Here is a 27,998-nt window from a genome sequence, read left to right on the forward strand (position 1 = left end):
TGCATGCAAATGCTGAAGTGATGCAAATTAAAATTATTATTATGACAAACAGGACGTCAACAACTATAATTACTGACATAAGCTAAAGCTTTATCTCAAATCACAACCAACTGATTTCTGATTATTTTGACTCTGACCGAGAAATCAGACCGGAAATCACACACAGGTCCATTTGTAGGTCCATTTTTTCTGTTGTTGTGCGTGTTGTGTGTGACCTCAGAAATTTATAAAATATATAAATACCACACTGACTGATATATAGATATACACATATATACATCTACTGTGTGTGTGTGTGTGTATATAAATATATACACCCACACGCCTAAGACTTTTGCACAGTGCCAGTGCTGTGTGTATGTATGTGTGAGTAAGTATGTATGTATGTACATATATATATATATGTGTGTGTGTGTGTGTGTGTGTGTGTGTGTATATATACACACACAAACATTTTAATATATATTACACACACACACACAGCACTGTGCAAAAGTCTTAGGCACATGCAAAGAAATGCTGTAGAGCAAAGATGCCTTCAAAAATAATTTAATTAAATGTTTCTACATTAAAAAAAAATACTATAAAGAGCAGTAAACAGTAATAAATGAAACAAAGTCAATATTTGGTGTGACGATCATTCGCTTTAAAAAAAAAAAAGTAGTTGTCTCAGGTACAGTGTGTGCAGTTTTATAAGGAAATGAGCTGTAAGTGTTACTGAGCATCTTGCAGAAGCAGCCACAGTTCTTCTGGAGACTTTGACTGTCGACTCGCTTCTTATATTTGCAGCGAAACCCAGCAGCCTTCATTATGTTTATTGTCTGAAAAGTGTCTCTTGTGTAATCTGCTGCTTTCTTTACTGACATACAAACATTTTTCTGTAACATTTTGTGCTGGAAAACTAATGTTTGGAATCTAAAATGTTTTTGTACTGAATCAATAATGTAGAAGTCAGAAAATACAAATCTATAACAAAGTTTGTACTAAAAAAAAAAAAAAAAAAAAAAAAAAAAATAGGGTTCCTAAGACTTTTGCACAGTACTGTATGTATATATATATATATATATATATACACACACACACACACACACACACACACACACACACACAAAATCTGTCTCATATTATTGGATTCGGATCATTTGAATCCAGTGTGAATGCAGACTATGTTAAAGTGAAGCAAACTGAAATCCTTACTAGAACAAAAACACTGAGGTAAATATATAATTACAATTACAAGACAAATCGAAACACAGAAGGCCTCAAAATTCACTCTAAAAAGAGAAGACAAGTCTGTTGTTCTTAATTTAGATGGAAAAACACAGTGATAAAGGAATTTTGTGACGGAAACAGTGTTAAATGGACTCAGAGAATTAGCCTGCATTAATGAGGCTAAACCCGCAATTACTGCACTGCTAACTGCTAATATGGCAGGTTAAACAACCATTCGTATATAAAGCGCCTCTTAAAACAAATACCACATGGATAATACATACAGAACTGTATGTTCACTGTGAAGACAGGTAATAAAAAACGTAAAGAGAGAGAAAAAAAGGTGTAACTAGCTAAACTGTTTTGCCTAGGTGAGCCAGTATTGCGTCGCTTGCTATTAGCTGCTAGCACCAATTAGCAGCGCTTGCTATTAGCTGCCTCTCTTCCTTCATTATTGTTGCCATTATCACAAAGTTAGGTGTAGGAAAAACCTTCCGAGATGTTTTATTAGTGGTTTATACATAACAACGTTGATATATTTGTGCGTTCTTTAACCAAAATGCACCGTAATTACAGAGGAGAAACGTTTGCTAGTTTTGGATGATGCCTGGTATGAATGTATAGGATTGCTATTTCACCCTAAGACGGTGTTAAAATCAACATAGATGACGACTGTACATCTAAAATTTATTTAAAAACACTCAAAAACAACTAAGACAGTGTAAAAACAAGCTCCAAGCTAGGTGGCTAGGTAGCTAGCTAGCTAATCAGCCAACGGGTTTTTTTTCTTTGTTGGTGGTTAGCACACCGGCTAAAGCTAACGCTTGTTTAGTGCGGATGCAAACAGCGCGAGCTGTGTAACAGGCTGGAGCCATTGCATTTAAAATATCAAAGGCACTGATCATTTTTAATACATTTTTATAATATTGCAATGATGTCAGAGATATCGTGTAGACAAAGATGGTGTTAGATTGATCTAAGAACAATAACTGAATAAAAAAGAAACCCTATACACACACACGCCTTGAAGCTTAAACGTGAGCCCCAGTCATTGTGGGTGCATCTATTTCTGTAGAAATCATGCACATAAAATATGTTGGTGCTTATGACAACACTCAGGTGTGTTAGTCGAGAATAAATCGGGACACATGCAATGAGTGTGGATGGAGATATTTACAAAAAAAGACGCCTTTTTAAAATCGTAACATGCCCATTACTGAGAATGCGCACTCACCAAGAGTAGCTTTGCTCCGCCATGTCGCCGAGGACAAACAGTCAGCAAAACGGCGAGACCACGATGGAGAGAGGGGGAAATAAAAGGATATTATTCCCTCCACACTTTCAATGTCCACCTTCTTTAGTGAAGCCCTTTTGGTAACAACATGGCGATCGCTTATTTCCCCCCAGACGCTGGCTTGCAACAGTAAACGGCCAAAGACAAAGCACTCAGAGCACTATATGATCAAAACAACGACCTCCTGGCGTTTTGTTGTTGTTGTTGTTTTGCTGTTATTTTTACTACCCTGATCCAGGTATCAAAGGCTTATTAGACTAGCTGTAAATCCATTTTCCCCCCCGGAGGATTTTCCTCTCCGTCTGCATGCAGATCCTGCCTGTAGTCTGTAAAAACCCCGAATGAAAGCGGCGCAGAGAGCTTTGTTTTGTATGGCGAGATCATCGAGAGCGCGCGCGCACAGCCTCGAGGACGCGCCTTGTGCCCGAGCATCGGGAACGCGCGTTGTCTGTCGCCCGTGCAGTGATAATTGCTACTTGTGTAACTGCTGTCTTAAAAATTTTTCTTTCATTCATTCATTCATCCTCAGTAGTCCCTTTATAGTGTCAGCTGTAACCCGTAATCGACCTGTAACTCATTCTAGTCTTTTTTCTTTTTCCTCTTTTTGTGTGTGTGCACCTGACTTATGGGATATCTTAGCAAACTTGTACAAACCAAAGTAACGAATAACCAGAGACCATCTACATATGAGAAACTGTCTGTAATTAGCCACAAACCTTTCAGTGTGTGGAAGCTCTTACTGCTAAATCAATCAAACAAACAAACAAACAAATACTCCTCCTCCTCCTCCTACTGTTACTACTTATACTACTGCTCCTCCTCCTCCTCCTACTGTTACTACTTATACTACTGCTACTCCTCCTCCTCCTACTGTTACTACTTATACTACTGCTACTCCTCCTCCTCCTACTGTTACTACTTATACTACTGCTCCTCCTCCTCCTCCTACTGTTACTACTTATACTACTGCTACTCCTCCTCCTCCTCCTCCTACTGTTACTACTTATACTACTGCTACTCCTCCTCCTCCTCCTACTGTTACTACTTATACAACTGCTACTCCTCCTCCTCCTCCTCCTCCTACTGTTACTACTTATACTACTGCTACTCCTCCTCCTCCTACTGTTACTACTTATACTACTGCTACTCCTCCTCCTCCTACTGTTACTACTTATACAACTGCTACTCCTCCTCCTCCTCCTCCTCCTACTGTTACTACTTATACTACTGCTACTCCTCCTCCTCCTCCTCCTACTGTTACTACTTATACAACTGCTACTCCTCCTCCTCCTACTGTTACTACTTATACAACTGCTACTCCTCCTCCTCCTCCTCCTACTGTTACTACTTATACAACTGCTACTCCTCCTCCTCCTCCTACTGTTACTACTTATACAACTGCTACTCCTCCTCCTCCTCCTCCTACTGTTACTACTTATACAACTGCTACTCCTCCCCCTCCCCCTCCTCCTACTGTTACTACTTATACAACTGCTACTCCTCCTCCTCCCCCTCCTCCTACTGTTACTACTTATACAACTGCTACTCCTCCTCCTCCTACTGTTACTACTTATACAACTGCTACTCCTCCTCCTCCTACTGTTACTACTTATACAACTGCTACTCCTCCTCCTCCTCCTACTGTTACTACTTATACTACTGCTACTCCTCCCCCTCCTACTGTTACTACTTATACAACTGCTACTCCTCCTCCTCCTCCTCCTTCTACTGTTACTACTTATACTACTGCTACTCCTCCCCCTCCTCCTACTGTTACTACTTATACAACTGCTACTCCTCCTCCTCCTACTGTTACTACTTATACTACTGCTACTCCTCCTCCTCCTCCTCCTTCTACTGTTACTACTTATACTACTGCTACTCCTCCTCCTCCTCCTACTACTACTACTGTTGCTACTTATATAACTGCTACTCCTCCTCCTACTACTGTTACTACTTATACTACTGCTACTCCTCCTCCTACTACTGTTACTACTTATACAACTGCTACTCCTCCTCCTACTGTTACTACTTACACTACTGCTACTCCTCCTCCTCCTCCTCCTCCTACTGTTACTACTTATACTACTGCTACTCCTCCTCCTCCTCCTCCTCCTCCTACTGTTACTACTTATACTACTGCTACTCCTCCTCCTCCTCCTCCTTCTACTGTTACTACTTATACTACTGCTACTCCTCCTCCTACTACTGTTACTACTTATACTACTGCTACTCCTCCCCCTCCTCCTACTGTTACTACTTATACTACTGCTACTCCTCCTCCTCCTCCTCCTTCTACTGTTACTACTTATACTACTGCTACTCCTCCCCCTCCTCCTACTGTTACTACTTATACTACTGCTACTCCTCCCCCTCCTCCTACTGTTACTACTTATACAACTGCTACTCCTCCTCCTCCTACTGTTACTACTTATACTACTGCTCCTCCTCCTCCTCCTCCTCCTCCTACTGTTACTACTTATACTACTGCTACTCCTCCTCCTCCTACTGTTACTACTTATACAACTGCTACTCCTCCTCCTCCTCCTCCTTCTACTGTTACTACTTATACTACTGCTACTCCTCCCCCTCCTCCTACTGTTACTACTTATACTACTGCTACTCCTCCCCCTCCTCCTACTGTTACTACTTATACAACTGCTACTCCTCCTCCTCCTACTGTTACTACTTATACTACTGCTACTCCTCCTCCTACTACTGTTACTACTTATACAACTGCTACTCCTCCTCCTCCTCCTCCTCCTACTGTTACTACTTATACTACTGCTACTCCTCCTCCTCCTCCTCCTACTGTTACTACTTATACTACTGCTACTCCTCCTCCTCCTCCTCCTCCTACTGTTACTACTTATACTACTGCTACTCCTCCCCCTCCTCCTACTGTTACTACTTATACTACTGCTACTCCTCCCCCTCCTCCTACTGTTACTACTTATACAACTGCTACTCCTCCTCCTACTACTGTTACTACTTATACTACTGCTACTCCTCCTCCTACTACTGTTACTACTTATACAACTGCTACTCCTCCTCCTCCTCCTCCTCCTACTGTTACTACTTATACTACTGCTACTCCTCCTCCTCCTCCTCCTACTGTTACTACTTATACTACTGCTACTCCTCCTCCTCCTCCTCCTCCTACTGTTACTACTTATACTACTGCTACTCCTCCTCCTACTACTGTTACTACTTATACTACTGCTACTCCTCCCTCTCCTCCTACTGTTACTACTTATACTACTGCTACTCCTCCTCCTCCTCCTCCTCCTACTGTTACTACTTATACAACTGCTACTCCTCCTCCTCCTCCTACTGTTACTACTTATACAACTGCTACTCCTCCTCCTCCTCCTGTTACTACTTATACTACTGCTACTCCTCCTCCTCCTCCTCCTACTGTTACTACTTATACTACTGTTACTCCTCCCCCTCCTCTTACTGTTACTACTTATACTACTGCTACTCCTCCTCCTCCTACTGTTACTACTTATACTACTGCTACTCCTCCTCCTCCTCCTCCTCCTACTGTTACTACTTATACTACTGCTACTCCTCCTCCTCCTACTGTTACTACTTATACAACTGCTACTCCTCCTCCTCCTCCTTCTACTGTTACTACTTATACTACCGCTACTCCTCCCCCTCCTCCTACTGTTACTACTTATACTACTGCTACTCCTCCCCCTCCTCCTACTGTTACTACTTATACAACTGCTACTCCTCCTCCTACTACTGTTACTACTTATACTACTGCTACTCCTCCTCCTACTACTGTTACTACTTATACAACTGCTACTCCTCCTCCTCCTCCTCCTCCTACTGTTACTACTTATACTACTGCTACTCCTCCTCCTCCTCCTCCTCCTACTGTTACTACTTATACTACTGCTACTCCTCCTCCTCCTCCTCCTCCTACTGTTACTACTTATACTACTGCTACTCCTCCTCCTACTACTGTTACTACTTATACTACTGCTACTCCTCCCTCTCCTCCTACTGTTACTACTTATACTACTGCTACTCCTCCTCCTCCTCCTCCTCCTACTGTTACTACTTATACAACTGCTACTCCTCCTCCTCCTCCTACTGTTACTACTTATACAACTGCTACTCCTCCTCCTCCTCCTACTGTTACTACTTATACTACTGCTACTCCTCCTCCTCCTACTGTTACTACTTATACAACTGCTACTCCTCCTCCTCCTACTGTTACTACTTATACAACTGTTACTCCTCCTCCTCCTACTGTTACTACTTATACTACTGCTACTCCTCCTCCTCCTACTGTTACTACTTATACAACTGCTACTCCTCCTCCTCCTCCTACTGTTACTACTTATACTACTGCTACTCCTCCCCCTCCTCCTACTGTTACTACTTATACAACTGCTACTCCTCCCCCTCCTCCTACTGTTACTACTTATACAACTGCTACTCCTCCTCCTCCTACTGTTACTACTTATACTACTGCTACTCCTCCTCCTCCTCCTCCTACTGTTACTACTTATACTACTGCTACTCCTCCTCCTCCTCCTCCTACTACTACTGTTGCTACTTATATAACTGCTACTCCTCCTCCTCCTACTGTTACTACTTATACTACTGCTACTCCTCCTCCTACTACTGTTACTACTTATACAACTGCTACTCCTCCTCCTCCTCCTCCTCCTCCTACTGTTACTACTTATACTACTGCTACTCCTCCTCCTCCTACTGTTACTACTTATACAACTGCTACTCCTCCTCCTCCTCCTCCTCCTCCTACTGTTACTACTTATACTACTGCTACTCCTCCTCCTACTACTACTGTTACTACTTATACTACTGCTACTCCTCCTCCTCCTCCTCCTACTGTTACTACTTATACAACTGCTACTCCTCCTACTACTGTTACTACATATACTACTGCTACTCCTCCTACTACTGTTACTACTTATACAACTGCTACTCCTCCTCCTCCTCCTCCTACTGTTACTACTTATACTACTGCTACTCCTCCTCCTCCTCCTACTGTTACTACTTATACTACTGCTACTCCTCCTCCTCCTCCTCCTCCTCCTACTACTTATACAACTGCTACTCCTCCTACTACTGTTACTACATATACTACTGCTACTCCTCCTACTACTGTTACTACATATACTACTGCTACTCCTCCTCCTACTACTGTTACTACTTATACTACTGCTACTCCTCCTCCTCCTACTGTTACTACTTATACAACTGCTACTCCTCCCCCTCCTCCTACTGTTACTACTTATACAACTGCTACTCCTCCCCCTCCTCCTACTGTTACTACTTATACTACTGCTACTCCTCCTCCTCCTACTGTTACTACTTATACTACTGCTACTCCTCCCCCTCCTCCTACTACTACTGTTACTACTTATACTACTGCTACTCCTCCTCCTACTGTTACTACTTATACTACTGCTACTCCTCCCCCTCCTCCTACTGTTACTACTTATACAACTGCTACTCCTCCTACTACTACTGTTACTACTTATACTACTGCTACTCCTCCTCCTCCTACTACTATTACTACTTATACTACTGCTACTCCTCCCCCTCCTCCTACTGTTACTACTTATACTACTGCTACTCCTCCTCCTACTACTGTTACTACATATACTACTGCTACTCCTCCCCCTCCTCCTCCTACTACTGTTACTACTTATACTACTGCTACTCCTCCCCCTCCTCCTACTACTACTGTTACTACTTATACTACTGCTACTCCTCCTCCTACTGTTACTACTTATACTACTGCTACTCCTCCCCCTCCTCCTACTGTTACTACTTATACAACTGCTACTCCTCCTACTACTGTTACTACTTATACTACTGCTACTCCTCCTCCTCCTACTACTACTGTTACTAATTATACAACTGCTACTCCTCCCCCTCCTCCTACTGTTACTACTTATACAACTGCTACTCCTCCTCCCCCTCCTCCTACTGTTGCTACTTATACTACTGCTACTCCTCCTCCTACTGTTGCTACTTATACTACTGCTACTCCTCCTCCTACTGTTACTACTTATACAACTGCTACTCCTCCTCCTCCTCCTCCTCCTCCTACTGTTACTACTTATACTACTGCTACTCCTCCTCCTCCTCCTACTGTTACTACTTATACTACTGCTACTCCTCCTCCTCCTCCTCCTACTGTTACTACTTATACAACTGCTACTCCTCCTACTACTGTTACTACATATACTACTGCTACTCCTGCTACTACTGTTACTACTTATACAACTGCTACTCCTCCTCCTCCTCCTCCTCCTCCTACTGTTACTACTTATACTACTGCTACTCCTCCTCCTCCTCCTACTGTTACTACTTATACTACTGCTACTCCTCCTCCTCCTCCTACTACTTATACAACTGCTACTCCTCCTACTACTGTTACTACATATACTACTGCTACTCCTCCTACTACTGTTACTACATATACTACTGCTACTCCTCCTACTACTGTTACTACTTATACTACTGCTACTCCTCCTCCTCCTACTGTTACTACTTATACAACTGCTACTCCTCCCCCTCCTCCTACTGTTACTACTTATACAACTGCTACTCCTCCCCCTCCTCCTACTGTTACTACTTATACAACTGCTACTCCTCCTCCTCCTCCTACTGTTACTACTTATACTACTGCTACTCCTCCTCCTCCTACTGTTACTACTTATACAACTGCTACTCCTCCTCCTCCTACTGTTACTACTTATACAACTGTTACTCCTCCTCCTCCTACTGTTACTACTTATACTACTGCTACTCCTCCTCCTCCTACTGTTACTACTTATACAACTGCTACTCCTCCTCCTCCTCCTACTGTTACTACTTATACTACTGCTACTCCTCCCCCTCCTCCTACTGTTACTACTTATACAACTGCTACTCCTCCCCCTCCTCCTACTGTTACTACTTATACAACTGCTACTCCTCCTCCTCCTACTGTTACTACTTATACTACTGCTACTCCTCCTCCTCCTCCTCCTACTGTTACTACTTATACTACTGCTACTCCTCCTCCTCCTCCTCCTACTACTACTGTTGCTACTTATATAACTGCTACTCCTCCTCCTCCTACTGTTACTACTTATACTACTGCTACTCCTCCTCCTACTACTGTTACTACTTATACAACTGCTACTCCTCCTCCTCCTCCTACTGTTACTACTTATACTACTGCTACTCCTCCTCCTCCTACTGTTACTACTTATACAACTGCTACTCCTCCTCCTCCTCCTCCTCCTCCTACTGTTACTACTTATACTACTGCTACTCCTCCTCCTCCTCCTACTGTTACTACTTATACTACTGCTACTCCTCCTCCTCCTCCTCCTACTGTTACTACTTATACAACTGCTACTCCTCCTACTACTGTTACTACATATACTACTGCTACTCCTCCTACTACTGTTACTACTTATACAACTGCTACTCCTCCTCCTCCTCCTCCTACTGTTACTACTTATACTACTGCTACTCCTCCTCCTCCTCCTACTGTTACTACTTATACTACTGCTACTCCTCCTCCTCCTCCTCCTACTACTTATACAACTGCTACTCCTCCTACTACTGTTACTACATATACTACTGCTACTCCTCCTACTACTGTTACTACATATACTACTGCTACTCCTCCTCCTACTACTGTTACTACTTATACTACTGCTACTCCTCCTCCTCCTACTGTTACTACTTATACAACTGCTACTCCTCCCCCTCCTCCTACTGTTACTACTTATACAACTGCTACTCCTCCCCCTCCTCCTACTGTTACTACTTATACTACTGCTACTCCTCCTCCTCCTACTGTTACTACTTATACTACTGCTACTCCTCCCCCTCCTCCTACTACTACTGTTACTACTTATACTACTGCTACTCCTCCCCCTCCTCCTACTGTTACTACTTATACTACTGCTACTCCTCCTCCTACTGTTACTACTTATACTACTGCTACTCCTCCCCCTCCTCCTACTGTTACTACTTATACAACTGCTACTCCTCCTACTACTACTGTTACTACTTATACTACTGCTACTCCTCCTCCTCCTACTACTATTACTACTTATACTACTGCTACTCCTCCCCCTCCTCCTACTGTTACTACTTATACTACTGCTACTCCTCCTCCTACTACTGTTACTACATATACTACTGCTACTCCTCCCCCTCCTCCTCCTACTACTGTTACTACTTATACTACTGCTACTCCTCCCCCTCCTCCTACTACTACTGTTACTACTTATACTACTGCTACTCCTCCTCCTACTGTTACTACTTATACTACTGCTACTCCTCCCCCTCCTCCTACTGTTACTACTTATACAACTGCTACTCCTCCTACTACTGTTACTACTTATACTACTGCTACTCCTCCTCCTCCTACTACTACTGTTACTAATTATACAACTGCTACTCCTCCCCCTCCTCCTACTGTTACTACTTATACAACTGCTACTCCTCCTCCCCCTCCTCCTACTGTTGCTACTTATACTACTGCTACTCCTCCTCCTACTGTTGCTACTTATACTACTGCTACTCCTCCTCCTACTGTTACTACTTATACAACTGCTACTCCTCCTCCTCCTCCTCCTCCTCCTACTGTTACTACTTATACTACTGCTACTCCTCCTCCTCCTCCTACTGTTACTACTTATACTACTGCTACTCCTCCTCCTCCTCCTCCTACTGTTACTACTTATACAACTGCTACTCCTCCTACTACTGTTACTACATATACTACTGCTACTCCTGCTACTACTGTTACTACTTATACAACTGCTACTCCTCCTCCTCCTCCTCCTCCTCCTACTGTTACTACTTATACTACTGCTACTCCTCCTCCTCCTCCTACTGTTACTACTTATACTACTGCTACTCCTCCTCCTCCTCCTCCTACTACTTATACAACTGCTACTCCTCCTACTACTGTTACTACATATACTACTGCTACTCCTCCTACTACTGTTACTACATATACTACTGCTACTCCTCCTACTACTGTTACTACTTATACTACTGCTACTCCTCCTCCTCCTACTGTTACTACTTATACAACTGCTACTCCTCCCCCTCCTCCTACTGTTACTACTTATACAACTGCTACTCCTCCCCCTCCTCCTACTGTTACTACTTATACTACTGCTACTCCTCCTCCTCCTACTGTTACTACTTATACTACTGCTACTCCTCCCCCTCCTCCTACTACTACTGTTACTACTTATACTACTGCTACTCCTCCCCCTCCTCCTACTGTTACTACTTATACTACTGCTACTCCTCCTCCTACTGTTACTACTTATACTACTGCTACTCCTCCCCCTCCTCCTACTGTTACTACTTATACAACTGCTACTCCTCCTACTACTACTGTTACTACTTATACTACTGCTACTCCTCCTCCTCCTACTACTATTACTACTTATACTACTGCTACTCCTCCCCCTCCTCCTACTGTTACTACTTATACTACTGCTACTCCTCCTCCTACTACTGTTACTGCATATACTACTGCTACTCCTCCCCCTCCTCCTCCTACTACTGTTACTACTTATACTACTGCTACTCCTCCCCCCTCCTCCTACTACTACTGTTACTACTTATACTACTGCTACTCCTCCTCCTACTGTTACTACTTATACTACTGCTACTCCTCCCCCTCCTCCTACTGTTACTACTTATACAACTGCTACTCCTCCTACTACTGTTACTACTTATACTACTGCTACTCCTCCTCCTCCTACTACTACTGTTACTAATTATACAACTGCTACTCCTCCCCCTCCTCCTACTGTTACTACTTATACAACTGCTACTCCTCCTCCCCCTCCTCCTACTGTTGCTACTTATACTACTGCTACTCCTCCTCCTACTGTTGCTACTTATACTACTGCTACTCCTCCTCCTACTGTTACTACTTATACTACTGCTACTCCCCCTCCTCCTACTACTACTACTGTTACTACTTATACTACTGCTACTCCTCCTACTACTACTGTTATTACTTATACACCTGCTACTCCTCCTCCTCCTACTGTTACTACTTATACTACTGCTACTCCTCCTCCTCCTCCTCCTACTGTTACTACTTATACTACTGTTACTCCTCCCCCTCCTCTTACTGTTACTACTTATACTACTGCTCCTCCTCCTCCTACTACTGTTACTACTTATACTACTGTTACTCCTCCCCCTCCTCCTACTACTACTGTTACTACTTATACAACTGCTACTCCTCCCCCTCCTCCTCCTCCTACTGTTACTACTTATACAACTGCTACTCCTCCTCCTACTACTACTACTGTTACTACTTATACTACTGCTACTCCTCCCCCTCCTCCTCCTCCTACTACCATTACTACCACTACTGCTACTCCTATTACTACTACTGCTACTGCTGCTAATACGATTATACCACTACTATTATACCACTACTATTACTAGTACTATTACTACTACCACTGTTTCTACTATTTTTTATGTTGCTATGCACAGTGTATTGGCCCCCCTCCACCCCATCCATCGTCAGTGGAAATGGACCACCATATGTCCACCCCTGACCGTTTTTTTTTGGTTGGTGCACTATTTTCAACACACCAGGGGTTTGTGAACAGCTCATTGTTGATTAGCCAGGCGTTCCCATTGATTAAGGATTAGGGATTAGGGTAAAGGCTCTGAGCCAAAGTAGTTTAGTCAAACAATTATACGCGTGCAGCAACCATAGCCTTTGTTTTTCAGACGATGAATACTTTATTAAATCATCCCTGTATAATTAAGAATGCATAATTCAGCAGGTAAACAGATTAATCAGGCATTTTGTACAGGTGTGTCCATGAATTGCAGATAGCTGACAGACTCTTTCTCTCAGTACAGAAAGGAAGGCTGCCAAAATCACAGGTTTTTGTCCCCTTTGCCTTTCATTTGACACACATTAGAATGACATAGAGAACAAACTTGTGTGTGCAAGGTGTTTACAAATCACATCAGGTCTACTGTATTGTCATCCAGTGGGACAAAATATATAGCATTCAGGACTATGATGCAATGTGGGTGACAACACACAACTCCATAATACACGCAAATACACATAATAGTGTAAGACAAGATCAATTTACAAAAATCCACAGTTTTGGTAAAATAAGAAAAGCACAAGATTAGATTAATAGAGTAGAAAAATACACATTCATGAGATTATAGGTAGCACCATATGAGGGTGTAACATCATAAAAAATATGAATTAACTTCCTATTTTAGAGAGTGCCAATAAACACAAAAGAAGTCTGTTTTTAAATGGTGTTTCCTGAACCGAATAACTTATGCCTCACATTGCCGCTGCATTTGTCCTGTTTGAAATTGCGAAATCATAAGTAGGTACCATGTGATTTTGAAAATGATGACAGTTATCATACTATAAATATGTCAAATTGTTCCAGCTCTAGTGTAAATAAAGACTATGAAGGAGACAAAAAACATAAGGATATCTGGCGTAAAAACCCAGGCTACAATAAGAAAAAAAAAAACAGCTGCAAGCAGCAACTGGTGGGCCCAAGCACCAAGGGTGCAGCAATGTCTGGTTCATGAGCCAGTGTTGGCACATGTATATTATTATGCCACATCACTAACAATGCATGTAAACTTTTGGCCACATTGCATAATGTACAGTGGAATTATGCCACACTTCTGGTATGACAAACGATATAGCAATACCATTTAAGAAAAACTCTTTCATAATTTAGCATCATGCAGATGTCATGCCCCCTTCTGGCTTTGTGGAGGACGTCAGCCCCCCTCCCCCCAGCTCCGCCTTAAACTTCGCTCCCCCCACTGGCTTCGCGATGGCCGTCGGGCCTCGCTCATGCTCCGCCTTGGACGTCACGTCATCCCTCGACTATGCAAAGGAGATTGCGCCATCTCATTGCCTCATTGTAGAAGGTGCAACACAACCAAAACAGTGAAAACAAGAAGTATAAACAAACAATGGCCACAAGGCAAAAACAGGAAGACTATGATCAATGCTGTGGAACACACGACACATACGCAAAACAACAAAAGCTTGACAAAGAAAGACACAAAAACCAGAACTTAAATAGGGGTGCTTATTAGGGGTAGCACAGAACAGGAGTGAGTGATCAGTGGGACATGTTACTTGGTCGCGTGATGTGCTGGGGCTGAAGAGTAATGTGGTTCAGTGCCAATTTCGGCATAACCAAATTTGGTTTGAATCTGATGAACCGTGTAGGAGGAGCATTTAATGGTTTGGTAATTGTAAAAAATGCACAAATGGTTGACTTTCTGATGGGCAGAGATATTGAGTGTAATTGTAAAATTTGAAATCTTAAAAAGACCACCTACCAAATTTGGTGCATGTAGATGAAACGGGATACCCAAAATGAAAAAAAAAAAAAAGTCACAGGGAGCGCTCTCAAGCCCTGGCCCAAACTTTTGCCAGATGTACTGTTCGCATCATTGGGGCTTGGGCCCTAAAACGAGGGACACCCTGACCCAAGGATGAAAGAAATCAACATACCCAGTTTTGTGTTATCTGTGTTCATTACAGTCCTGTTTAGCACCATTTATTTGATATTCAATTCAGTTCTCTTGAATTTGATGACCTAGAAAAGACCGCTGAGTCGTAGTGACCCCACTACTACAGAAAAACACATAGAGAGGTTTGCCTGCTGTGAGAAGGAAATGAAGCATGATTCACTGTACTGTTGGACATTACCTGTAGGAAATGGAACTCTGTAATTCATCAGTCTACAAAGGGCTATGTACAGTCACTAAAATGAATAGTGCCCTTTACTTCCACACCAGATACGCTGCTGTGCTCCAGTGTATTATTCCTTGATTATGTTGGGTTTTATAGCCCTAATTTTATGTCTTTATTCAGATTTATGCATTCAAACTTTTTGCATTCACCTTGTTTAGTTATATTCAGCATGGGCAATATTACATGGACAATGTAGCGAGTAGTTTTTTCATGGCATATGATTGGCATGTCATTGTCTCCTGTTGGTGTTGCATTTCATATAATTTACATTTGGCCCTTGCATGTGTAATATGCTCTTCTGTTGTACAAGCAGCAAATTGAGCATAGAAGAACTTAGAGTATGTGCTCAATGTGTGCTTAATATTTCATTGTCGAATACTTCAATAGTCCATTATTCTTTATGGGTAATATATGATTAAATAAGGACAAAAAAGATATAAAAAGCACAAAAAAAGAACAGACTCCAGTACACTTTTGCCCTTTGGAAGGACAAATCATAAATGTTAAGTGTGCAAATGTCAGAGAAGAAATAAGTCTTAGCTGATTGAATACATTTGGATTAAAATGAGATCCTCTTCAGCTGTCTGTTGGTGAGCTTGTGCCCAGTGTAGCCTCAGGTTCCTGTTCTTGGCTGACAGGAGCAGAAGCTGATGTGGTCTTCTGCTGTAGCCCATCCAAGCCAAGGTCTGACCTGTTGTGCTTTCTGAGATGCTTTTCTGTTCACTACTGTGGTAAAGAGTGGTTATTTGAGTTACAAAAGCCTTCCTTTCAGCTCAAACCAGTCTGGCCATTTCCCTCTGACCTCTCTCATTAACAAAGCATTTCCACTCTGCAGAACTTACGCTCACAGGGTGTTTTTTTTTGTTTTTGGCACCATTCTGTGTGAAAATCCTAGTAGATCAGCAGTTTCTGAAATAATCAAACCAGCCCATCTGGCACCAACAACCATGCCATGGTCAAAAAGAGGTCACTGAGATCACATTTTTCTCCATTCTGATGTTTGATGTTAACAATAACTAACGCTCTTGACCTGTAACTGTGTGATTTAATGTACTGCTCTGCTGCCAAATGATTGGCTGATTAGATGATTGCATGAATGGTATGAAAACAGGTGTTCCTTTTAAAGTGGCTGATGAGTGTATAGTGAATATACTGTATATAGATTTAACTAATGTGTCTGTATGTTGACTGTTCTAAAGCACATGCTACTATAATCTGATTTAAAAGCAGGGAAGTGGTGCCTTATTGACTGTTGACAGTGTAAGCAGCCATGCTGATATGATCTCATGTGCTGAATGCTTAGTAGCAGGTGCCTTCCTGACCTCCCAAAAACAAATTCTAATTTTAGGGGGCTTTTTCTTTGGTTTTTCCTAGTCGGCAGTGGGAAATTCCAAGTTACAAGCTTTAGTCAAACGCTGCATATGTATGCCTCATTTTAGGGAATGAACAGGAGTCGAACAGCTTTGTGCTAGTTGGGGGCGGAGCTAATTTCTAATGGAAAAATGGAAACGTGCCTGAAAACAAGAACCACTATTGCAAATCCAGGTAAAGTATCTTTAAAATTGCAAAATTATATGGTTATTATGGATCTAGGAACACATTTAAATAAAAGACGTCACCAGATCTATCTATCTATCTATCTATCTATCTATCCATCTATCTATCTATTTATCAATAAAACCATTGATTCTAATCATTGATGTGGTGAAGTTTGCTGTAAGGAACCGTTTATTTAACATTTATGGAAAGATTCTCCAGTGTCAGCACTTTGTAACAGTCAGAGGCAAAGCTGTAATTTTAAGGGTTCCTCTGTGGGGAAGTCTAGAGACAGAGGATAATGTGTTTTCTTGGTAACAAGTAATTGGTGGCAAATTTTCATGATACATATATATATATATATATATATATATATATATATATATATATATATATATATATATATATATATATATATATATATGAGGAATAAAACACTTTAGAAGGTGTTGTTACAGGAAAATAATTCACTTTGGGTAACAGTGAGTCTGCTTCATGTTCATGGGGGACTGGATTATTAGCTTATTCTCCTATAACAGGTTAGATTTCATATAAGGTTAGATTTACATTTATTTATTTAGCAGATTTTCTCAAAAACCAACTGAAATCCAACCTAAGCATGTAACAGCTTTTAGGGGGCCAACAGTGGATCTCTAGCGGTCCTGGGTACTAGTCAGATTTTCAACCAAAAGGTACCACAATTCTGAACAATAAAGACAGTAAACAGACGCTTTATGCATACATGATGCTTTTTTGTAAGTAGCTAAAATCCATGCCCAATCACAGAAGTCTGTGAAGGGTCATGAAATCCCCTTTAGCTTGGGATTACAGAAATCTGCAGCACCTGCTGCTCCTGGAGATTAGCACCAATCTGTCTGGTTCTTTACCAGCTGCATGTTTTCAGGAAACCGCAACCTCATCATACTCTATTTAGCTGAGCTGACTGAATATATTTAACCCTTTACTGGCAGGCAGGGGTTTTAGATTAAAACTGCATAGCAACATAGAGCTGACTTAATCCTATCATGACTTAATTCAGGATGTCCCAAAAGTCTTTCTCCATAAATAGGGGAAATTAACGCTTTTTAGAAAAAAATATTAGCTATCATCATCCAAAGGAAAAGTGTAGAAGCTAAGGAAGTATTGTATTTTGTGGTAGCTTCATATACACGCCTTAGCTGTGAAACCTTTCATTTGATATGGACAGCTCCTTTTAGCCATGATCACATTACTAAATTTAATATCATAAGCAAATTTATGTAGACATGATAACCTGTCAACTCGCAGGAACTGTTGTTGGGTCCAGACTTAGAGTTTACATACACATGGGCTAAAGACATTCAAACGCACTTTTTCACAACTCCAAACATTTCATTTTACTATACATTTCCTGTGATGAGTCAGTTAGGGAATCTACTTATATTTCCTTATTGAGATAACATCATTATAACAAGGCCTCCTTGCTCAAACACACTTTTTCAGTTCAGTCAACAAATTTCTTATGGGATTGAGGTCAGAACTTTGTGATGGCCACTCCAATACTTTCACTTTGCTGTCTTTATACCAGTTTGTTTGGAGGTATGTTTGGAGGTATGCTTAGGATTATAGTCCTGCTGGAAGACCCTGTTATGGACAAATTTTAACTTTCTGGTTGAGATGTTCTTTCAGTATTTCTAAAGAATCCTCCTTCTTCATGATGCCATCTATTTTCTGAAGTACACCAGTCCCTTTTCCAGCAAAACCCCCCACAACATGATGTTATCACCGCCATTCTTCACAGTTGGGATGGTGTTCTTCAGATTAAAAGCCTCATCCTTTTTCCTCCATGCATAACACTGATTATTATGCCCAAAAAGTTAAATTTTTTGTTTCGTCTGACCAGAGAACCCTCCTCCAAAAGGCTGGTGATAATCTGTAAACATCAGTCTTTTTTTAATGCTGGTCTTGGAGTAGGGGCTTCTTCCTTGCTTGATAGCCTTTCATGCCATGGTGATATAGGACTCTCTTAATGGTGGATGTGCAAAACCTTGGTACCTGATGTCTCCAACCCCTTCACCAGTTCCTTTTGTTGTTATCGAGGGGTTCAGTTGAACCTTACGAACCAAAGTTCTTTCATCCCTAGGAGTTAATTTGTGACTCTTTCCTGAATAATACAGTCTCTGTGTGCTCTCAAGATTTTTATATTTGCTTACAATTGTTTGTACAGCTGCTCATGGTAGCTTCAGTTGAAATAGCTCCTAAGGAGAAACTAGACTTGCGGAGGTCCACACTTTGTTTTCTGAGGTCTTGGCTGAGTTGCTTGGATTTTCCTATGGTATCAACGGCAAAAAAAAGGCACACAGGCATTATTTTAAAATCTTAGAGTTTAAAGGGTGCAAAATATCTATAAAATATCTTAGCAAGTGAAATATCTATTTTTTTTTTTTATACTAATTTCAAGCTTGAAATTGTCAGTCGTTTTGCTTATTCCAAGCTTTCATTTGAAGAAAGAAGCTAAATTATCTGCTAATAAAACAAGACAATTTCAAGCTTGAAACTTAAAAACATTTAATATAAAGTTTTAATAGTCTTATATTGGTTTTATCATAATCTTGTAGTGAGAACTATTTAAAAAATAATCTAATGTAATATATCTAATATAAAAGATATTAGATAAATATCTTTTATCTAATATAGACGTATGTCCTTTTCACAGATCCTGACCATAGAAGGATGTTGTTAAGGGGGTTCCAGATGGGTCTGAGAATGAGTCACCTTCATCACTGAGCTCTGAAAAAACAAAAAACACATTTTACTATGTACATTTCACTCCACCTAAGCCACATATCATGATATAACACTGATGGTCGACCTAATACATTTCTAAATAGCATACATAGATAGGGATTTAAATGCAAATTATGACTGGGAACAACAAAAGTATGCTTCTACTGTATATGATGTCCAAGTAGTATTGACATCCAGTCAAGTACAGAGAAATAGGTCATTACAAAATTTTCTAATAGTCTTACTAGCTAAATAGAGCTGAGTATTTTGAGGTTAACCACTGATCTACCACTGTCCTTAACAATGTGCTCTTTAATATAATTGCAGTGATAAATTAGGGAAACAAACATTACAATGACATCTAACACATAATTGTGCTAAAAACCTGATTTCATTGCATGTACATATTTAACCATGTGCTCATTGTTTAGCTGCACTACCACAAACAACCACGGGGTGGCAGTGTTGTCAAGAAAAAAGAAACAGCACACGTGCATGAGACAAGAATTACAACGAGGGTTATTATCTAATTCTGATTCTGCTAAAACAAATACAAATACCTGTTATAAACATGTAGACTTCATTTATCTTATAATATAAGATAATTGGCCTGAAATGCCAGTGTGTGCGTGAGTATTGCACACATATTTTATTGTAGAGCTTGATCATGTCATCACGTGCTCCCTTGACATTTAGACACTGAACACGATCATGCATTCTCTGTATGGGTTCAACAAGAGGAAAAGAATGAATTGTGGCTGAGGGAGTGGGAGAAAAAGAGGGAGGGATAGAAAGAGGGAAACGCATTCACTGCTGAATGCTATCTAGGTCAAAAACAGGAGGAGTACTCAGTGTCTTTACCCTGATTCATTCCAATGCAGGGGTGAGGATGAGCCTTGTATCACTAAAACCAACACTCTGAGTCACTGAGATGCTCAGTGTCAGTTGTCTAGACACCCCCCCACACCTACTTCCCTTAGCCATTATGCTGACATCCATCAAGGACTGATTTGTTATTTATGAATTAAACAAGCTTGTTATGAATCTGAAAGATTTTGAAATAACATAGACAGGGGCTTGAACCTAATTCTAATATGTGACAGCAATATTATTATTTTCATTCCTCCCCCTCACCCACCCTACTGTAGATTTGTTGCTGCAAATATATAAGAGTTAAGAAGCTAATGTTAATGTGCTGTGATAGCTAGCTAACTAAACAAGCTAGATCTACATCTGCAGGGATGTGCTACCTACATAATGTGAGCTTGCAAGATTTTAGCTAGGTAATAAACTACAAAAATGTTAGCAAGTTAGCTCTCATTGTAAACCTTGTGGATTGCGGTGGATCCAGAGCCTGTCACAGGAACACATTCATTCCTTTTTTTGGTTCTCCGCGATGTCACGGGAAAAACATGCAAAACTCAAGCTTAGGATTGAACTGTGGACCCTGGAGCACCTTTGAGGAGACAATGTTACCCAATGCATCACCATACCATCTTGTTAAGATTGCCACTCTAAAGCAAGCAGTCAGGGGATCATGTGTTCAGGGTATCAACCTCTGTAGGATGGGACACTGGCATTGTTATTTCTCCTGGCAACTGCTAACTTCACAGTTAGCAACCTTTCAGTCACAGGCTGAAACTTATGCTGCAACCAACTAGAGATTGTAACTCATAATTCCCAACCTCTGACCCGGAAAAAACAAAGAAAACACCTCCACAACTCGGAATTCCTACTCAAAAACTCAGGGTGGTCTTCTCGACTTTGAATTCCTCCAAGTTTAAGGGGATATTTTTTTCCCCACTTTGTAGCTCGAATGCACGGAGGTCGAAAATGATGTCATTCCGAGGTCCAACTTCCCACATCTGAAGTTGAATGCAGCATTAAATAAACAACCTTCTGGGCTGGGGTGGTAGGGTGGAGGTCAGTTAGTATGAGCCCCCAAAGGTTCAGAACCAGCCCTGCCCATACCCCTTGTATCTTTTACTATAATTTAATAATAGCCATTTCTCCCACATAAGCTGGGGCTCTCTGACAGAACCCTGGTGTCAGAGAATATGGATTTACATCTGTGCCCTTGGCAAACACTTTTATCCAACAGAGATAGCTTGAACTTAACATCTTCCAATCTGTAGCCCAAAGCTTTAACCACTGAGCCATCAATGCCCCACTGTTAGCCACTGTAAGGCATTTCCGGAGCAATTGAGCAATTCATTTTGCTTTAGGGCCCAATGTTCATGGCTTGGGTTCTGGTCTGTCAACTTACTAATTACCAGTGAAGGCACTAGTGACACCATTAGATCAGAGCACTACTATCAAATATCAATCAACAGCTCAACAATAAACCTTTTAGTGTTGATCAATGCATTACATCACTCATCAATGGCATAATAACAGTGATGTGGGGTAAACAATTTCACACACACTTAAAGATAAATAGACAGCTGCATACTTGATTTTAACATTTTTAAGTGTTTAAGTCCATAATGCTCTACTAGCTTCATGTTGTGTTTCCTCTGAATACAAAACAAAACACAGTAAAATTGTAACCCTTTCATTCAAACAAAAAAACCTACTAAAATTACTATTTAAACATCTGTCCTTTTGTGTAATTTGTACTATACATTTCTCCTTTAAAGGTAATTTGGGGGAAAAAGAATGGCAGAGAAAATAATCCACCTTGTTCACATTCATTACACTCACAACTGTAATTGACATGTGTCTTCTGAGTCACTGCTGGCGATTTGTTACGGATGGAGATCAAATCTAGGGGGCATGTGACTCTGTGTAATTACCTGACATGACTGTCACTGATAGGCTGCATGAATCTATGGTCTAGACTAGAAAGAAATCAGCTCCACGCTCGCTTCTTGCTTCTTCATACCATTCTGTGTATTTTTCTTATGACCATTGGTGGTGCTGTTGTGCTCCACAAAAGACCAAAAATAATCCACCTTGGATACCAAATGAAACCTTATACTGATGCCTTTTTATCTTTAAAAGATCATAGCCCTGCCAATCTGGCTAGTCACTAGTTCAGAACCTCCGAACCAGTGACAATATATATGCTCTGTTGTTTATACAAGTTTTGTTAATAAATAAGTGAAACTTGCACTTGTGATCCTTTACTGCCAGTTATTAAAGGAAGAGGGATAGAGGAAGAAATAGACAGACATCCCAAATGCCTCTTTAAGCCTTATTAGAGCATTAAATGTGGCTTTAGAGCACTGGGGGGCTCAAATCTGGAAAAGGATAAGAGAAGGACATGTGTAATAAGAAAACATAAATGAAAGACAGACCATGAGAAAGACATCAGGAGAATGTTCAGGGTCTGGACCCTTAATCAGATGTTCAGCCCCAGGGAGCTGATTAACAATCCTGATAAACACCACAGCTTGGCTAGAATAGATGATGGTTGAGATGGTCATGTGAAAGAATTGGAAGAGAATTCCAGTTTTGTCTGGGAGTGTGTAGATTTGCGTCATTAGTGAAAAAGGACATGTGTAGATCATGAAGGGGCAATCTGAAGAAGTGGACGTGGAGATGAGATGTGGTATGTGGAGATCATAATAGTCACCACTTCCTCCTTGTGCCTCCCACTTGAATTCTCATAAGCAAAGGTTATGGTACTTTTTTATTTAAAACGTGTGTTTTTGTTCTTGTTTTAAAAGTAGATTTTACTTACAAGACTACACTAGAATATTTATGAAATGTATGGATCTCCTGTCAACTGGTCATGCTGTTTCCATACAGACTGTTTTTTTTCCATACATGCGAAAAAAATGACTGTGTTGTCATATTTGGTAATTAATAGTATTGTTATAGTAGAATGTTAGCATTATAGTAGAACAGTAGCATCAGAGAAGCCTTATATATACTCATTTTTCTGAGACCTTAGAGATTTCAGTCTGTTTTTAGATGCTTTCTTTCATTTCAAGCTTTAAATTTTCATATTCTATTAGAAGATAATTTTGCAGCTTTCTAGAAATAAATGTTTAAAATTAGAAATAATTTTTCCTAATACAACAAGACTCCAGTCTGAAACTAATAAAAAGATTAATAATAATAATATATTTGGTTTATTGAAAACTTAGGAGATACTAGATACATTTGACTATATTCAAGATATCTTCACTTGCTAAGATGTCACATTTTGCACTGCAGATGAAAGAAGCTTTACACTGACTTCTATTCATGGCAGGTGATCTCCAACTGACCGCTTAATGTCCATATCTAGTCTTTGTTTCATTTTAGAGAAATCAAACATCTAACTGGATCCAGAGACTTTATTCCTTATGTAACACGAAGATAGGCAAATCAATCACAACAGAGACTTCATTAATTTACTAAGATCCTGTTGTTTGTGTGTAATCTGATAAATCATCCACACAGTTATTGGGTATTAGGTCTTTTACAAAGAATAACTGTGTAAATGGTGCGACATGCAAAACAGGGGGGTGGAAAAATATATATGCAAACACTTCAGGACGTGCTGTTACAGGAAAATAATCAATGATGCAGCACAACATGTTCCTATTATTTTTTTTATTATATTTTCCTATTATTTTCCTATTATTTTCCCACCTTCCAAAGTGCTTTATTTACCAATGATATCTTTTATATAGTAAAGGACAACACATTATACTTTTATCTATTTTTAGTTACATTTAATATTTTCTCTCACCAGTTTCTCTTTTTATCTCTCTTGAAGTTGCTGTCTTCTCTCCTGAAGACTTGCCTGTGGTGGAAAACTAACCATTACAACATGCTGACACTGGAGACTCCTTCCATTATATCCTTCAATTATATATTCTTCTTTGTTAGATAACAAATCTGTTTATTATTACGATTAGATTATGTACAGCATCAACCATACAAGTCCCCTGTGAATGGGTTGTTACTTCAGAAACGATAAATGAGACATTTTTTGAAAGATGCAAACCACCGTAGAACCTGTCAGCATGTATGTTTGTTCATGCATTATTAAATTTTGTGTGTGTGTTTAAAGGCAGCAGCAGTGAACCAGCTGAACGAGATGAAGAGAGGCATGTGATGTGTACTCCGTCAGGCAGATTAAGGACCACACATACCAGCATGTTGTAGATCTTCTGCACTGCTAGCGTGTAAGTGAAAGTGTTTGGGATGAAAAACAAATGGGCAGAGCCCAGAGGGACCTCGGTCTGGTAGCGCAGATATCGAGCAGACACACTCTGGACTCAGTACAAGCTCTAACATGGTGCCTGTCTAGCATGGACACGCTTAATCTCTTTTGGGTATTGCGTTTCTGTAAGCATAGAACGAAACGCTCGGGTTGCCAGCAGAGGAACAGTGACAGTCGTGTGTAAAGTGAGCTACACAGCAGCACACACTCGGAGGATAATGTGTCTACACACACAAACTCAATAGACCAGTAAATATGGCAGGAATGGTGGTATTAAAAGTGGACTGATGAGATATGAACAATGCCCTGAAGCTGTACACACCAATAGTATCCACAGATATGATGCTAACAATACTTTAAGTTTTTTGTTTTAATTTTTTTTTTATTTAATTTAATTCATTTTAACATGTAATTTTTTTTTTTTTTACAAATAATTCATGTTTTTTTTTACAGTTCTTTTTACATCTAATGCATCTGTCCTTTATTTTCACATGTGATTTTCCCCCCACATTTTTCAATTATTTTCACCTGTTATTTATTTACACCTAATTCATATATTTTCACATGTGAATTTCACACATAACTCGTGTTTTTATTTTCACATGTACTGTAATATATTTTACGCATGATTCATGTACATCTCGTGATTTTTTTCACATTTCTCAGTTATTTTCCCATTAATATTTCACATTTTTCTATGTTTTGTTTATTTCTCATAATAAATTTTTCACATTTCTCATTTACTCTCATATCAATGTTTTGCACATGATTTGATTTATTTTCCCATTATCTTTCATAAATATCACATTTTGTTAACATGCATTTAATTCACATGTACCCACATCTAGCCCTCGTCTTTACCAGCTTTAATTATTAAGGATTACTCTTTGTTTGTTTTTCTCTCCCAAAAGTTCTTTAATACCTTTCAAACAAAAAGTGTTCCATTAGACAATGAACATAATAGGTATGTCTCAACTTGTATATTTCTTTGCTACCTAGACAACATTTGAGTACACATAATTATCACACTGAGACATATATGTATGAACAAACATATCCCCAGTACAAGCAATAAAACACTTTCCATTATGCGCAGACAAACAGAAAAGAAGGAACGTGTATCAAAAACACACGGAACTGCGTCACTTATACCACTTCTTGTTAAGAAGTTAAGTTAGCTATGTCTGGTAACACTGAGCAAAGTGCAGCACTGCTGTGCATATCATGCATTATGGACCAAACTTGATAATGTTTGAATTTAACAAATCTCTTACTTACAAACCCATTTAAACTTACTGTATGTCTTAGGTAGTAATCTTCTGGATTTTCTAAAAGGTATTTCGGTCACTGAACCTTTAGCTTTGATCTTTAGCTTGAACCTTCAATTTCTTTTTGTCCATAATTGAAAATGAAAATGAAATTCTTTCAGACTTGACAAATCAAAACTCAGATTTATTTTAATTGTTATTTTAATATTAATTTATACAGCAGTTGTTAGCTTGAATGTTTTTAACCTTATTCTAGTATTAAGTAGGTAAACAAAGCTAGCTAAGTAATGTTTGGGATGCACACACACACACACACACACACACATATACATATATATATATTTGTGTGTGTGGTGTATATATTTGATTAGCTGTCATATATAATAGACAAATTGAGTACCAAATTGAAAATCAAATAAAATATTATCTTCTGAAATATTTTCTGCACCTTCTTAGAGAGAGTTTTCTCTTTTTCTGCTTTAAAAAAGGTAAGATCTGTCAACAGTTACTCTGACTCGATTTCTCATTTTATGAACTTTACTAGAGATAATAAAAAAAATGAAGTGGTTCTTAAGATGGCAGTAGGAATTCAACCAAGGCTTTTTTAAAAAGAGACCATCATTATTGGATGTGATACAACTATTTATATAACTATGATCGAGTGATTTCCATTCGGTTAGTGACTGACTAAATAAGTCCACGTACATGAGGTGCTGGTGGTTAACAGGCGTTGTGGTTTAGGCTTCTGTGTTAGACATGCTGCGAGCTCTGGGGTACAGCAGGATGTGCCGAAGCCTAACGCAGCACTGAGACAAGAGCCTGATCAAAGCTGCACTGTTCCTCCTGCCTGATTTCCACAGGATTATGGATTAGGTAGACAGGAGGAGGGGAAGTGTAGAGACACTTTGAAAGATAGAGGAGAGAGAAAGCAGTGGAGAGAGAGTGGTGGGAAATTGGGGGGGGGGAGAAAGGGTTATATAATATTAAAAAAAAAAATCTCACATTCGAGTTCTGCTAATCTGAAGCATCAGATCTACAACTCTAGTCAGCTTCCTGTGTGATCAAAAGAGCTCAACACTGATTCATGTGTTCGTTACTGCGGGTGCATCGTCTGCAGATCTTACCAAAGTGCTGACACTGATGTGATGCCTTTAACTTTCCTAGATCTTTTTTGGTCATGCTTTGAAGACCATAAGACAGGATGTGTTATAATTTTAAATGTATTATGATAAAATATTTTCTAGTGTAAGAATAAAAAAAAATTACAATTTAGTACAAAATAAAATAACAACAATATACTACAATATAGTATCTCGTATAACATCAGTGAGGTAAAATGTCTAATATTGTTAGTATTATTAGTATGAATAATACAAAAGTACAATAGTACTTGTAGTATCTGTGTAGTATACAAATTATCATACTACATAATATAGTAATAGGATAGTATAATATAAAGTATTTATAGTACAATATATAGTATTTGTATTATAACAGGATAATAACCTAATATGCTAGCTGTATAATATATACCATTATTACAAGAAGTGCCTAATAGTATATGAGCTGCGTAGTATATTATGAAGTATCAATATTATGCAAGTACAATAGCTAACTAGTATTTTATATACAATATATATATATATATATATATATATATATATATATATATATATATATATATACTTGGAAAATATACAGTATATACAGGCTGAGCAAGACTCACTATCGATAATAGTATTTCACTATTATACTAATAATATTGCATAATATTGCATATTGCATAATGCTATTATACTACTAATATATATATATATATATATATATATATATATACATACATACTTGGAGAATTGGTAAAATATGTACGAGTTTTAAAGAAAAAATGAGTGAGCAGGCAAAACACATTTCTTTTATTTCTTATGGGATTCATATTCAACTGTAGGTTAT

General features: G+C 39.5%; 2 protein-coding genes across 3 annotated transcripts in view; one reads left to right on the forward strand and one right to left on the reverse strand.

Annotated features, from left to right (window-relative positions):
* The window catches only part of sppl3 (signal peptide peptidase 3), a 44,516-nt gene extending 41,588 nt beyond the window's left edge, over positions 1-2,928 (reverse strand). Inside the window, exon 1 of the mRNA XM_026942600.3 lies at positions 2,447-2,928. Coding sequence (XP_026798401.1) covers positions 2,447-2,469 — 23 coding nt within the window. The 5' untranslated portion in view covers positions 2,470-2,928. The remainder of the gene's footprint in view (positions 1-2,446) is intronic.
* gnaz (guanine nucleotide binding protein (G protein), alpha z polypeptide) overlaps positions 1-27,998 on the forward strand; it is a 98,509-nt gene that overhangs the window by 9,906 nt on the left and 60,605 nt on the right. For both annotated transcript variants that reach the window (XM_053241137.1, XM_026942605.3), the window contains one exon: positions 24,331-24,742. The gene's annotated coding sequence lies outside the window, so the exon portion shown is untranslated. The remainder of the gene's footprint in view (positions 1-24,330; positions 24,743-27,998) is intronic.

The sequence above is a fragment of the Pangasianodon hypophthalmus genome, chromosome 17, assembly GCF_027358585.1.
Source record: "Pangasianodon hypophthalmus isolate fPanHyp1 chromosome 17, fPanHyp1.pri, whole genome shotgun sequence".
NCBI classification, from domain to species: Eukaryota; Metazoa; Chordata; class Actinopteri; order Siluriformes; family Pangasiidae; genus Pangasianodon; species Pangasianodon hypophthalmus.